Raw genomic sequence first — 12,734 nt, forward strand, 5'->3', positions numbered from 1 at the left:
TAGGAAAGACTAGAGATCTCTTCAAGACAATCATACTCACCAGGGGAACATTTCATGCAAAGATGGGCTCAATAAAGGACAGAAGTGGTATGGACCTAACAGAAGCAGAAGACACTAAGAGGTGGCAAGAATACACAGAACTGTACAAAAAAGATCTTCACGACCCAGATAATCATGATGCTGTGATCACTCATCTAGAGCCAGACATCTGGGAATGTGATATCCAGTGGGCCTTGGAAAGTATCACTATGAACAAAGCTAGTGGAGATGATGGAATTCCAGTTGAGCTATTTCAAATCCTGAAAGATGATGCTGTAAAAGTGCTGCACTTAATATGTCAGCAAATTTGGAAAACTCTGCAGTGGCCACAGGACTGGAAAAGGTCAGTTTTCATTCCAATCCTAAAGAAAGGCAATCCAAAAGAATGCTCAAACTACCGCACAATTGCACTCATCTCACATGCTAGTAAAGTAATGCTCAAAATTCTCCAAGCCAGGCTTCAACAATACGTGAACCATGAACTTCCAGATGTTCAAGCTGGTTTTAGAAAAGGCAGAACCAGAGATCAAATTGCCAACATGTGCTGCATCATCAAAAAAGCAAGAGAGTTCCAGAAAAACATCTATTTCTGCTTTATTGACTATGTCAAAGCCTTTGACTGTGTGGATCACAATAAACTGTGGAAAATTCTTCAAAGATGGGAATACCAGACACCTGACCTGCCTCTTGAGAAACCTGTATGCAGGTCAGGAAGCAACAGTTAGAACTGGACATGGAACAATACACTGGTTCCAAATAGGAAAAGGAGTATGTCAAGGCTGTATAGTGTCACCGTGCTTATTTAACTTATATGCAGAATACATCATGAGAAACGCTGGGCTGGAGGAAGCACAAGCTGGAATCAAAATAGCCAGGAGAAATATTAATAACCTCAGATATGCAGATGACACCACCCTTATGGCAGAAAGTGAAGAAGAACTAAAGAGCCTCTTGATGAAAGTGAAAGAGGAGAGTGAAAAAGTTGGCTTAAAGCTCAACATTCAGAAAACTAAGATCATGACATCCGGTCCCATAACTTCATGGCAAATAGATGGGGAAACAGTGCAAACAGTGTCTGACTTTATTATTTTGGGGGCTCCAAAATCACTGCAGATGGTGATTACAGCCATGAGATTAAGACGCTTACTCCTTGGAAGAAAAGTTATGACCAACCTAGACAGCATATTAAAAAGCAGAGACATTACTTTGCTAACAAAGGTCCGTCTAGTCAAGGCTATGGTTTTTCCAGTAGTCATGTATGGATGTGAGAGTTGGACTATAACGAAAGCTGAGTGCCGAAGAATTGATGCTTTTGAACTGTGGTGTTGGAGAAGACTCTTGAGAGTCCCTTGGACTGCAAGGAGATCCAACCAGTCCATCCTAAAGGAGATCAGTCCTGGGTGTTCATTGGAAGGACTGATGTTGAAGCTGAAACTCCAACACTTTGGCCACCTGATGCGAAGAGCTGACTCATTTGGAAAGACCCTGATGTTGGGAAAGATTGAAGGCAGGAGGGGAAGGGGACGACAGAGGACAAGATGGTTGGATGGCATCACTGACTCAACAGACATGAGTTTGAGTAAACTCCAGGAGTTGGTGATGGACAGGGAGGCCTGGCGTGCTGTGGTTCATAGGGTCGCAAAGAGTCGGACACGACTGAGTGACTGAACGGAGTTACTTAGGACATTATTAGTATTTAAACTTACCCGTAAGTAAGTTTAAAATGCTTATGTAATAATATTCTAACAACAGTACAAACACTAGCAAAGAAATTTAAAATGTTTATAGATACCAAGCCCTTCAACACATTGAATTTTAATAAGGTCAACCTGAATCTGATCTGATATCAAATCTGATTTTTTTAGATTAACATTTCTATGTTTATTTCAACTTTAATAAAAATATATTTATGGAAATAAAAGTTACCATAATCCTGAATATAAGACAAGATATAATTTTGGAAATGCTCTTTTAAACCCATTACCGTAAGAATTCTGCTCATTAAAAAAAAGGCTGGGGAGAGGGAGTATTAGTAGTAGTAAAAGGGGAAGATTACAAAGCAGGAAACATAAAACTTCTCAGCGTGACATATATATTCACTACCCTGACTCCAGCAATGGTTTCACAAGGCAAAGATAATCAAACTATAAGCTTTAAATATGTAGTTTATGCCAATTTATACCACAATAAAGTGGTTGTAAAAAAGAACTTGCTGCAGAGAAACAGTTTGAAGCAATTAAAAGCAGTAACTTCCCCCCAGGCCTCCACATCCTGGGTTTGACAATTTCACACTAGATGTACAATTTAACTAGTTTCCATAATACTCATGGGCTCCCTTTCAAACAATACAGTCCGAAGTCTACCAGCTGCCCATATTTCAAGAGCAAGTTAAAATCATGCTACGCTTTAAACATTCTATCAAAATACATCCATATGGCTCCATCAACTCAGTAGCCAAACTAGTTAATGCTATCATTAAATGCATAGAATAACCATACCATTGTATCTTACCACAATGGAAACACTCAATATCACAATGTGTGAACACACAACAAACAGTAGCTGCTGAAAAATGAGACTTAAGGCAAAATTATCTCAATAGAAAACAGAAAACGACAAAAAATAGAAAATTATAGAATCTTTTCTAAAAGCTATTTAGAAAACACAATAAATTAATTTCAAACGTAAACCACATTTTTCAGATCCCTTTGACCTTGTGTTAGCAAGTACAATTTGCATCTGATAGATTTCATTAAGCCATAAACCAGTCAGTGCAATCTAAGAGTTCCAAAAACATTCAATATGATACTGACAGAGCTTTGTTTCAGTTTACTTGTGGCTAATGCTACCTTTCACTTTATGTAATTAGACTGATTTATGGCATATTATATAATAAAAGCCTATTATAAAAGATAAATTTTAAGATATATTTAATACTATATCCACCCATCCTCATTAAGTTTTGTGGGGGTGAAATCTGTGTTTTGTATAAATTTCCCCATCACCAGCAGTCTCAGTATGAACCAAAAAATCTGGCTTCTGGTGAAAGCTGGGGAACCTGCATAGGATTACTGAAATGGAAACAGCAAAAGCACTGCAGCTTTCTGAGAAAACATCTTGAGGACGTTAACTTTAAACATTTTTGCTTTAAGATTATGTTTTTTACAATCAGAATATATTTAAACATGGAAGTGGGGTGGAAGAAGCTAAAAGTAAATGTGGGTAAACAAAATCAGAACAATCAAAAATACTAAAAAGAGAGAGCAAATTTACCCTTACAGTGAGCAGTAAAGAGAAATAACTCTATTATTAACGTGCAAATGAAAAATAAAGTGGTTTTTACCATTCATTCAATAAACTTAAGCAGTTGATAATAAAAGGGCTATTTTAACTATTTTCTTTTTCTAAACTCAAAAATAATCACCATAAAGAAATAACTAAAGTATAACTTTGTTTTAAAAAGTGAATAAACCACAATGTGTTTAGAGACCAATATCTTGAACACTACAAAGAACGACAATATTCTGAAAATCCAGTTTATTTTCCATGTGGACAGATCCAGTCAGTGTGATCAGTTTTCTGCATGTGTAATAATTTATCAAAATAAGTTTTCCCACAAGACTCTTTCCCATCAACTCTGAAAATCCTGGTCTTACAACATACCCAATAAAGCTCTTGAAAATCACCTCCTTAAATTTGGAAGAAAGTGTGGCAAGTCTTTCCTGTTATATTTACTGAACTACAAATGGCTAAAGAGCAATTTATGTTTTAAAACGTGACTAGCACAACAGTTGAGTTCAGGAAATTAAAGTTTTAGTTTTAGTGCACTTTGCTCCAGTTTTAGCCAACATGCTACATTGTCCTTTTTTGGAGGAGGGGGAAGGCTGGGGACAGTGCCACACAAAGTGGACTTGAGGATTTCCATTGTACGAAAAGATATGACTCTGCAAGCAGAACAGTGTAAGCTGCCTTTTTTCTTAAGACCTGGACATTTTAAGACAGAAGCTTTGCAAAACATTACACAATTTTTTTATTATTAAATGAGAAACTCTCATTTGTTACATCGTCACATTGCTAGTCAGAGAAATGCTGCAGTGATGAAGAAAGTCAATGTTGGATCAACCAAAGTCCTCATTTCTACAACATTCATTTACAAAGAAATAATGTTCAACACAGCCCAACACAACATTCTTGGTTTTCTTCATATTGAAGTCCCCCAAAAAAATCATCTTCTAATGGGGTATTTTACTACATAAATTATAGTTCTTCATTTTTACAATTCACCCCAAACTGTATGAGAGATGTATCACACTATAATTCTAAAGCTGTTAGGAAATCCTTCACACATCGTCGTCATCCGATGTGTCACTGCTACTTGTCTCTGTGTCCTCATTCTCAATAGTGGGTTTGAAAGTGCTGTTTTTCCAGGGTCCAAACTTGAAGTCACAGATCAGGCCATTTTTCAAAATACCATTTTTCCTCAGACCATTCTTCTGTAACTAAAATATCAACAGAAATAAAGTGAATAAATAAATCATCTTCCAAGAGTTACTACAAACTAAGAATGCTCTAATAATTAAATGTGACCAAGAATACAATAAAGGTAAATAAAACTCCACAGATTATGGTATCATTTCTGAAAAACTAGTTATATAGGTGATTATAGATCAAACCAATATAACAAAATATTTCCTAGGAATAAATCACTACTCTTGGGAGAGCTGCATTTACAGCATACCAAACCATTTATATATATACACATATATATTCTAATATTTTGGGGGGGGGTGTGTGTGTGTGTGTGTATATATATATATACACACAGAGAGAGACAGAGAAAGAGACACTACTTACTGATCTATAGCCATGTAGATAGACAGATATAGATACCTATACAGCCATATTCACACAGCATTATTTACAACAGCCAAAAGGTGGAAGCAACCCAAGTGTCCATCAATGGACAAATGGATAAACAAAATGTGGTACATACACATATAATGGATTATTGTGTCTCTGATAAAAGATAATTCTGATTGACCTGTGCTACAACATGGATGAAACTCGAAGACATTCTGCTAAGTGAAATAAGCCAGTCACAAAAGGACAAATACTGCATGATTTCACTTACATAAGGGGCTAAGGCAGTCAAATTCAGAGACAGAAAGCAGAACGGTGGTTTCCAAGGGTTAGGAGGAACAAGGAATAAGAGTCATGGTTTAATAGGTACAGAGGTTCAGTTTTAACAATGAAAAGAGCTCTGGAGGTGAGTGGTGGTAACATCTGCATAACAATATGAATGTACCTAAATGCCATAGAACTGTATGCTTAAAAATGATTTAAATGGTAAATTTTATGCTATTTGCATTTTGGCACAAATTTTTAATTAGGATGATGAATCTATTAAGTAAATATAACTAATTTCCTCAAAAATTTCATTCAAAGCATGTGAAAAGTGTTTTGAGATTATTAACATTGATAATACTTCTATACAGAAAATCGCTTTTGTATGACCAGAACTATTTTCAAGAAGTACAATGGATTTGAAAAAAAATTTGAAAAACTCCCTGAGATTTCCCTCAACTCTACCATACATCTTCTAAGGAATACTCCCCGGTTGCTCAGTGGCATTCATCTGCCAACATAGGAGATCAGGTTTGATCCCTGGGTCAGGAAGATGACCTGGAGAAGGAAATGGCAATCCACTCCTATATTCTTGCCTGGGAAATCCCATGGACAGAGGAGCCAGAAGGGCTACAGTTCACAGGGTCAAAAGAGTCAGACATGACTTAGTGACTAAACAATAACTCTTTCAAAAAAGCAACTATGCAGAAATTAAAAAAAAAAAAAAAAGACGTTTAGGATATCAAAATTCCTGTGCCAAGAAAAGGATAAAAGATGAAATCACATCTGAGAAAGCTACTGTTGTTTTCTACTTCTTATCACCAAGTCATTTTTTAAATGCCTGGTAAATGATAAATCAGATACATTCTTTACACTAATTTCTAAGCACTGCAGATCCATGGATTTAAAGAAGTCAGCCTTGCAGACCTATTTAAAACAAAGGCCAATCTGACCTATAATGGGATGCTCAACAAATCCCTAAATAAAACATCTAACCTCACCCCTTAAAAATGCTTAGTTATATGTTGTTCTGATTAAGGAAGGGCTATTTTTAAAGTGAGCTTACATGATTCAGTTCTTACCTGTTCACTAATAACTTGGAATTCTCTCATTTCATCCTCAGTTAAGGGTGCACATGTTTCATCATTTTCACTGTCTTCTTGCCAACCCATCTCCTTTAACAATCTGGAAAGGAATGGAAATGAATAAATTTAATTTAGAATTTCACCCAAATTAAGTCCTTTTATATTATGTGAAAGAAAACATGATCCATCATACAAAATCCACACAGAAGATGTTAGGGTTTATCTTTCTGAAATATCTTTCTGAAAGTGAATAGGTAAGATTATGCCCAATAAACTGTTTTAAATAATAAGATCAGAATGAAATGCCTAATTACTTTATCTTTGGTGTAAGAGGTTCTCTAAGGCTGGAAACCTGCAAAAGGTTCTTTTAGGCTAAAAACTGAAGAAAATTTGCTAAATTCTTATACTAAAAATAGAAGCAACACACCTCCCCATTTCTTTAGGGCCACTACAGTTCATCATGTTCTTAGTTATTCATTAGGTTTTCTACTTCTGTTTTTGTTTTTTAAATAATTACATCCCTTAAGCACTTGTTACTCCTTTTTATTCCTAACTCATTTTTCAAACTGAACCTGTCACAAATTGACTACTCTGTAGATTTTTATATACTGTCAAACAATCTCATCAAAAAATCAGTGCTCAGAGACTTGAAATATACCCATAATTTCACCTAAAGCCTTTGACTGTGTGGAGCATCACAAACTGTAAAAAACTCTTAAAGAGATGGGAACACCAAACCATCTTACCTGTTTCTTGAGAAACCTGTATGCAGGTCAAGAAGCAACAGTTAGAACCTTTTATGGAACTGACTGGTTCAGGATTAAGAAAGGAGTACAACAAGGCTGTTTATCGTCATCCTGTTTATTTAACTTATACACAGAGAACATCATGCGAAATGGCAGGCTGGACAAGTTACAAGCTGGAATCAAGATTGCCAGGAGAAATAGCAACAACCTCAGGTATGCAAATGATACCAGTCTAATGGCAGAAAGCGAAGAAGAACTAAAGAACCTCTTGATGAGGGTAAAGGAGGTGAAAAAGCCAGCTTAAAACTCGGTATTACAAGAATTAAGATCATGGCATCTGGTCCCATCACTTCATGGCAAATAGAAGGGAAAAAGATGGAAGCAATAACAGATTTCCTCTTCTTGGGCTGTAAAATCACTGTGGATGGTGACTGCAGCCATGAAATTAAAAGGCGACTGCTTCTTGGCAGGAAAGCTATGACAAACCTAGATAGTACAGTAAAAAACAAAGACATCCCTTTGCTGATAAAGGTCCATATAGTCAAGATTATGGTCTTTCCAGTAGTCATGCATGGATGTGAGAGCTGGACCATAAAGAAGACAGAGTGGTGAAGAACTGATGCCTTCAAATTGTGATGCTAGATAATGCTCTTGGGAGTCCCTTGGACAGCAAGGAGATCAAGCCAGTCAATCTTAAAGGAAATCAACCCTGAATACTCATTGGAAGGACTACTGCTAAAGCTCCAATACTTTGGCTACCTGATGCGGACAGCCAACTCGTTAGAAAAGACCCTGCCTGATGCTGGGAAAGACTGAGGGCAGGAGGAGAAGGGGGCGCCAGACGATGAGATGGTTGGATGGCATCATTGACTCAATGGACATGAGTTTGAGCAAACTCCAGCAGACAGTGAAGGACGAGGAAGCCTAGCGTGCTGCAGTCCATGGGGTTGTGAACTCGGACATGACTTGGCAACTGAACAACAACACAGTATACCCGCAGTTTACAGATGAACAACCATGATCATATAAGTAAAAAATTTTGCCTACTTGATAGCAAAGAAGCAGAATTCTGGTTTTCTGCCTCCCAAGTTAATATACACTGCACCAAACTCTGTGGTCTCTGGACTAAACCCCACAATTAGGAATAGATCATAACAGTGATCTGCACTTTGCCTTTCCATTAGCATTGCTTCTCATTCTCTTTCAAACTATTATCAAATCACTCTAATACCACTTTCACAATTATCACCCTCTGCCAAAGTCAACAGCTTCCCAATTTCTAAAAGAACAAACTCCATAACACACAACGACCACAAATTCAAATTCCTTACATTAGAAAAAGCATAGTACTAGAAGTGGAAGACCTGGGTCACAAATCCTACTCTATCAAAAACCACGTATAAGACAAGAGCTCCTTCTTCATCTGAAGCACTCAAAGAGTTTGACTAGATCTCTAAAGCCTTGCCTTTGCAATGTATCTCTAACTCCATTTAGGACTCCACACTCTTGTCAAGACATGCTATACATCACCCCTAAAACAAACCATGCATATATTCTACTCTAAACATCCTTTCATACCCCCATTTCAGAATGACTACCCAGTACCCTTGCCTGTATTGTCTCACCCTTTAAGATTTAATTTAGGTTCCAACTAAAATCTTCAAACTGGTACTCAAGCCATAATGCTATCTAACCCCAAATTCCTTTGAATTTCTCTGGCACTCATTTCTATTAATTCATTTGGTGCTTAAACAAGGCAATAATTACCTCTCTGATGTTGAAACTATCCTCAATACTGTGATGGTACACTGAAACTTGATAATAACTAGTAATATATGTGTGAAATTATTTCATTTTAAATTTTAATTTACACATTTGAACATAAAAAGTAATCCTGAGAACTGTATCACTGATACCTTTTTAAATCAAGCAACATGAGTACTTAAATATGTATGTAACTTAAGAAAGTTTACAGGGAGGTCCCTAGTGGTCTAGTGGTTAGGATTAAGGCTTTCACTATTGTGAGCTGGGTTCCATCCCTGGTTGGGAAACTGAGATCCCACAAGCCTCCCCCTCCTCTCCGCCCCCCGCCCCCACCCAAAAGAGATTTACAGAAAATCTAAAGCCATGGAAAATAAATAGCACTCAATTTTCAGAGAAACACATGCTACAATATGGATGAACCTTTAAAGTATTACTGAAAGTAGACTGGTGGTTACGCAGGAAAGACAGTAACAATGAGGAGTAACTGTAAATGAGCATGGGGTTTCTTTATGGAGTAAAGAAATGTTCTGAAATTAGACTGTGGTGACAGCTATACAACTTCAAATATACCCCAAATTAACAAACTGAGTAAAGAAATTAAGAGTATATAAATTATATCTCAATGAAGTTGTTAAAAAAATCAATTTTCCATATAAAATCAAAATTTTGGGTAGAGAAAAAAGTAAAAACACCGACCTGTGTTCTGCTTCAAGTGAACTAGAAAGAACATCAGTCTGTGGGAAGGTTGAAGACCGAATGATCTGTTGGGAAATTACCGAGGCATTGCCATTCTCTTGTGGAATTTCATTTTCATCGAAGTTTCGATTTATATCCCTTTCTTGGTGAGTACTATTGCTGTTATGCAAATTAAATGAGTCGTCATCCTGATTTTTGAAGAGTTAAAAAAAATTAGAGATAGTTATTAAAAAAGGCAACTATAATAGATACTGGTTAGATTTTCATGGATAAAACATAACTGTAATGCTTATATAATCATGAAGAAAACAGTTTCAGAAGATGTAAAACTAAGTTGTGAAGGCAATTTTCTAACTTCAAGTATTCACATCTATTCGACAAAAACAAAATTAAAAGGATAAAGGTAGGCAAGATGGGGAAAACTAAAAGTGCAAATATGAACAGGAATGTTTTTAAATTTCATTTTTGCACAGCAACTAGAGTAAGAAAAATCTATTCAGAAAGGAATTCATTATTTATGCAAATAGCTAACTAGCCTTGCTTTCAGAAATATGAAAATATTCAAAGATCCTAAATAACATCTGCCCAACTACTCCAATGACATGCTAACGTCACGCCAAGAATTACCTACACCTTCAATTACCTTTTCTGAGCCCACATGGCTTTCATCTTCATGCTCCTCTTCCACTCTGTCCCTTTTCAATGCTTTCAAAAACTCACTCTTCTTATCTGTGCGCATTCGTGTCAGTTTGGTTAGACGAGGCTGCTGATTAAGTTTGTCAACAGGTGAAGAAGAATTTGAGCGATTACACTAAGAAAAAAATTTAGAATGTTGATAAATACATAGAGAAGTAATTCAACATAAAGTTCACAACTATAATGGCTATTTCATTTTCTTCACAATATACAAAATTGATTTTAAATTCTATTTTCCACTATCCTTGTTATTTTTATTTATCTCACTGAATGACTAAATATAAAATCTTTCTTACCTGAGAAACAAAGTCTGATAATACTAAAACCTGTCATTCTAAATTAGGAGATTTAAATACTATTTTATAAAATGGATCCTGAAATTGTTTAAATATTTTTATATATATTTTTTAAAAAGCAGTTTTAAAAATTATGTTCCACAGAGTTCGAAGGTTCTAATAATAGCTTCTAAAACGAACTAGTATAATTATTTATGCACAGGTACACTAAGAGTTTATCACATAGGATTTCAAAAGGGAAGTTTTGTGGAAGAGCAGAGGAGGGTGGGAAAGGGACATGTACTGGAGTCCTTTTACTTTTCATATACTGAGAGTGGAACACAGAAGGAAAGAGAATGCTGCAATTCTATGTCACAGGAATTTTAAGCCTTGGGAATAAATCAAAATGCTTAACTTAGCAATAACATCTGCAGACTATAATGAATTGAAGCCACAATTAACCAGCTGGGAATGTTGGTCCTTCTAGCACAGCTCTAAAATTCTATGACTGAGAACTAGTCAATGAGGGGTTATAATGCTCCAATATAGTACCCAGAACAATCTCAGTGACTACAATATAGTCACAAGTGTCTCTTGTCCCTGAACTGGTCAGGAAGTCCCTGATCTAGAAGTTTCAGAAAGCTGGCCAAATGAGAAAGAAATGTGTAAGCTACTAAGTATTCAAAGTCAGTAAATATGCATCTTTCTCTCTTCTTCCTCTTCTCTGCCCCAAGTGTTAATACTAATAAAATGTCCATCATCCCCAAAAGAAGAGTATATAAATCCTCATTTTTAAGTCAAGGTTTAATCCTACATCATAACATAACTTTATGACAAAAGTAAAAACATCTGTTTTCATAATTCTTTTCTTAAAAATTACTCTTTCTGGGGCTTCCCTGGTAAAGAACCGGCCTGCCAAGCAGGAGACGTGGGTTCGATCTCTGGGTCAGGTAGATACCCTGGAAAAGGAAATGGCAACCCACTCCGGTATCCTTGCCTGGGAAATCCCATGGAGAGAGGAGTCTGGTGGGCTACATCTATGTGGTCACAAAGAGTTGGACTCGACTTCGCAGGAGACATGGGTTCCACTCCTGATTCAGAAGATTCCACATGCCAAGGAGCAACTAAACTTGTGCACCACAACTACCGAGCCTGTGTTCAAGAGCCCAGGAGATCCAACTACTGAGCCCACATGCGGCAACCACTGATGCCTAAGCACCCTAGAGCCCGTGCTCCACAAGGGAAACCCGGGCACTGCAACTAGAGAGTAGCCCCCGCTTGCCAAAACTCAAGAAAACCCTGCACGTCAATGAAGGCCCAGCAGAACCAAAAATAAATACTTTTTTTTAAAGCGACTCTTTCTGGTTCATGGGTTACACATGTTTATTTTGCCACAGAATTTTCTACACTTTAGGTTATTTGGACATTTTGTTAGAAATTTTAAAATTATCCCTCCTTAAATTGCAACATTAGTTAGCAAACAGAAAGAAGTATCTGAATTCTGGAAGAACTAAAGTCTCTTTAATGAATTTGTTCAATGAATCTATGCCTTTTGTTCACTGTTAATTAAATTATCATGACTGAGATAATAAATTATCATGACTGAGATAATTTGGCTCTTCAGGAGTACTTTTATTAAATGCCATACCTCTTTCACTGAAGTTGTTGATGGACTAAAATTCTTGGCAGTTGATTTAAAAGCATTAAAGTTGCCAACACCATATGTAGACTCATGAGGGAAAGAAGTCCCAACTTTATTTTCTTTAGTTTGGCTTTTCCATTGTGTAGGCTAAAGAAAAAACACACAAACATTAATTAATGTGTATCTAAACAGATTACATAGAGGAGAAAGAGAACAAAGTGAATACTATAAAATAAAGATGACTAAATATGACTTTAAAAAAATTATTTTTTAAAAATAATTTTAATTTTTTAAAATCATTTCTACATGGGTCTCCTCCTTTTTTTTTTAACAAATAAAATCCAAATCTGATATTCAGATGAAACATTTAACTACCTTGCTTTTTTTTCCAAGTTTTATAAACCTTAAGTTAGGTTTCTCTTGCCTAATACCAAGAAAACACAAGTGAGAGTTCCAAAAGCCTAAAACTGAAGATGAAGGACAGCATTTTAAACCATTATTAAGCAAATATATCACAGATGCATCTGGCAAACAAGTATTTACAGATTTACTACTGACTACTAAAACAAGAAAACATACAAACACACAAACCACTTAAAAGGTAATTAAGGATACACAATGGCCCAACACTTTCCACTTAGAAAGCAGCAGCCCACCAATACCCTCC

The 12,734-nt window shown here is 36.2% G+C and overlaps 1 protein-coding gene across 3 annotated transcripts in view; it reads right to left on the bottom strand.

Moving 5' to 3' along the window:
* Nucleotides 1-3,561: 3,561 nt before the first annotated feature.
* GPBP1 (GC-rich promoter binding protein 1) overlaps nt 3,562-12,734 on the bottom strand; it is a 68,175-nt gene continuing 59,002 nt past the window's right edge. For all 3 annotated transcript variants that reach the window (XM_043488552.1, XM_043488550.1, XM_043488551.1), the window contains 5 exons: nt 12,074-12,214; nt 10,098-10,265; nt 9,455-9,642; nt 6,246-6,348; nt 3,562-4,538 (listed from right to left, as the gene is read on the bottom strand). In XM_043488552.1, the coding sequence (XP_043344487.1) occupies nt 4,380-4,538; nt 6,246-6,348; nt 9,455-9,642; nt 10,098-10,265; nt 12,074-12,214 (759 nt within the window). In that variant the 3' untranslated portion in view covers nt 3,562-4,379. The remainder of the gene's footprint in view (nt 4,539-6,245; nt 6,349-9,454; nt 9,643-10,097; nt 10,266-12,073; nt 12,215-12,734) is intronic.

Source organism: Cervus canadensis, chromosome 16 (assembly GCF_019320065.1).
Source record: "Cervus canadensis isolate Bull #8, Minnesota chromosome 16, ASM1932006v1, whole genome shotgun sequence".
In the NCBI taxonomy this organism is placed as follows: Eukaryota; Metazoa; Chordata; class Mammalia; order Artiodactyla; family Cervidae; genus Cervus; species Cervus canadensis.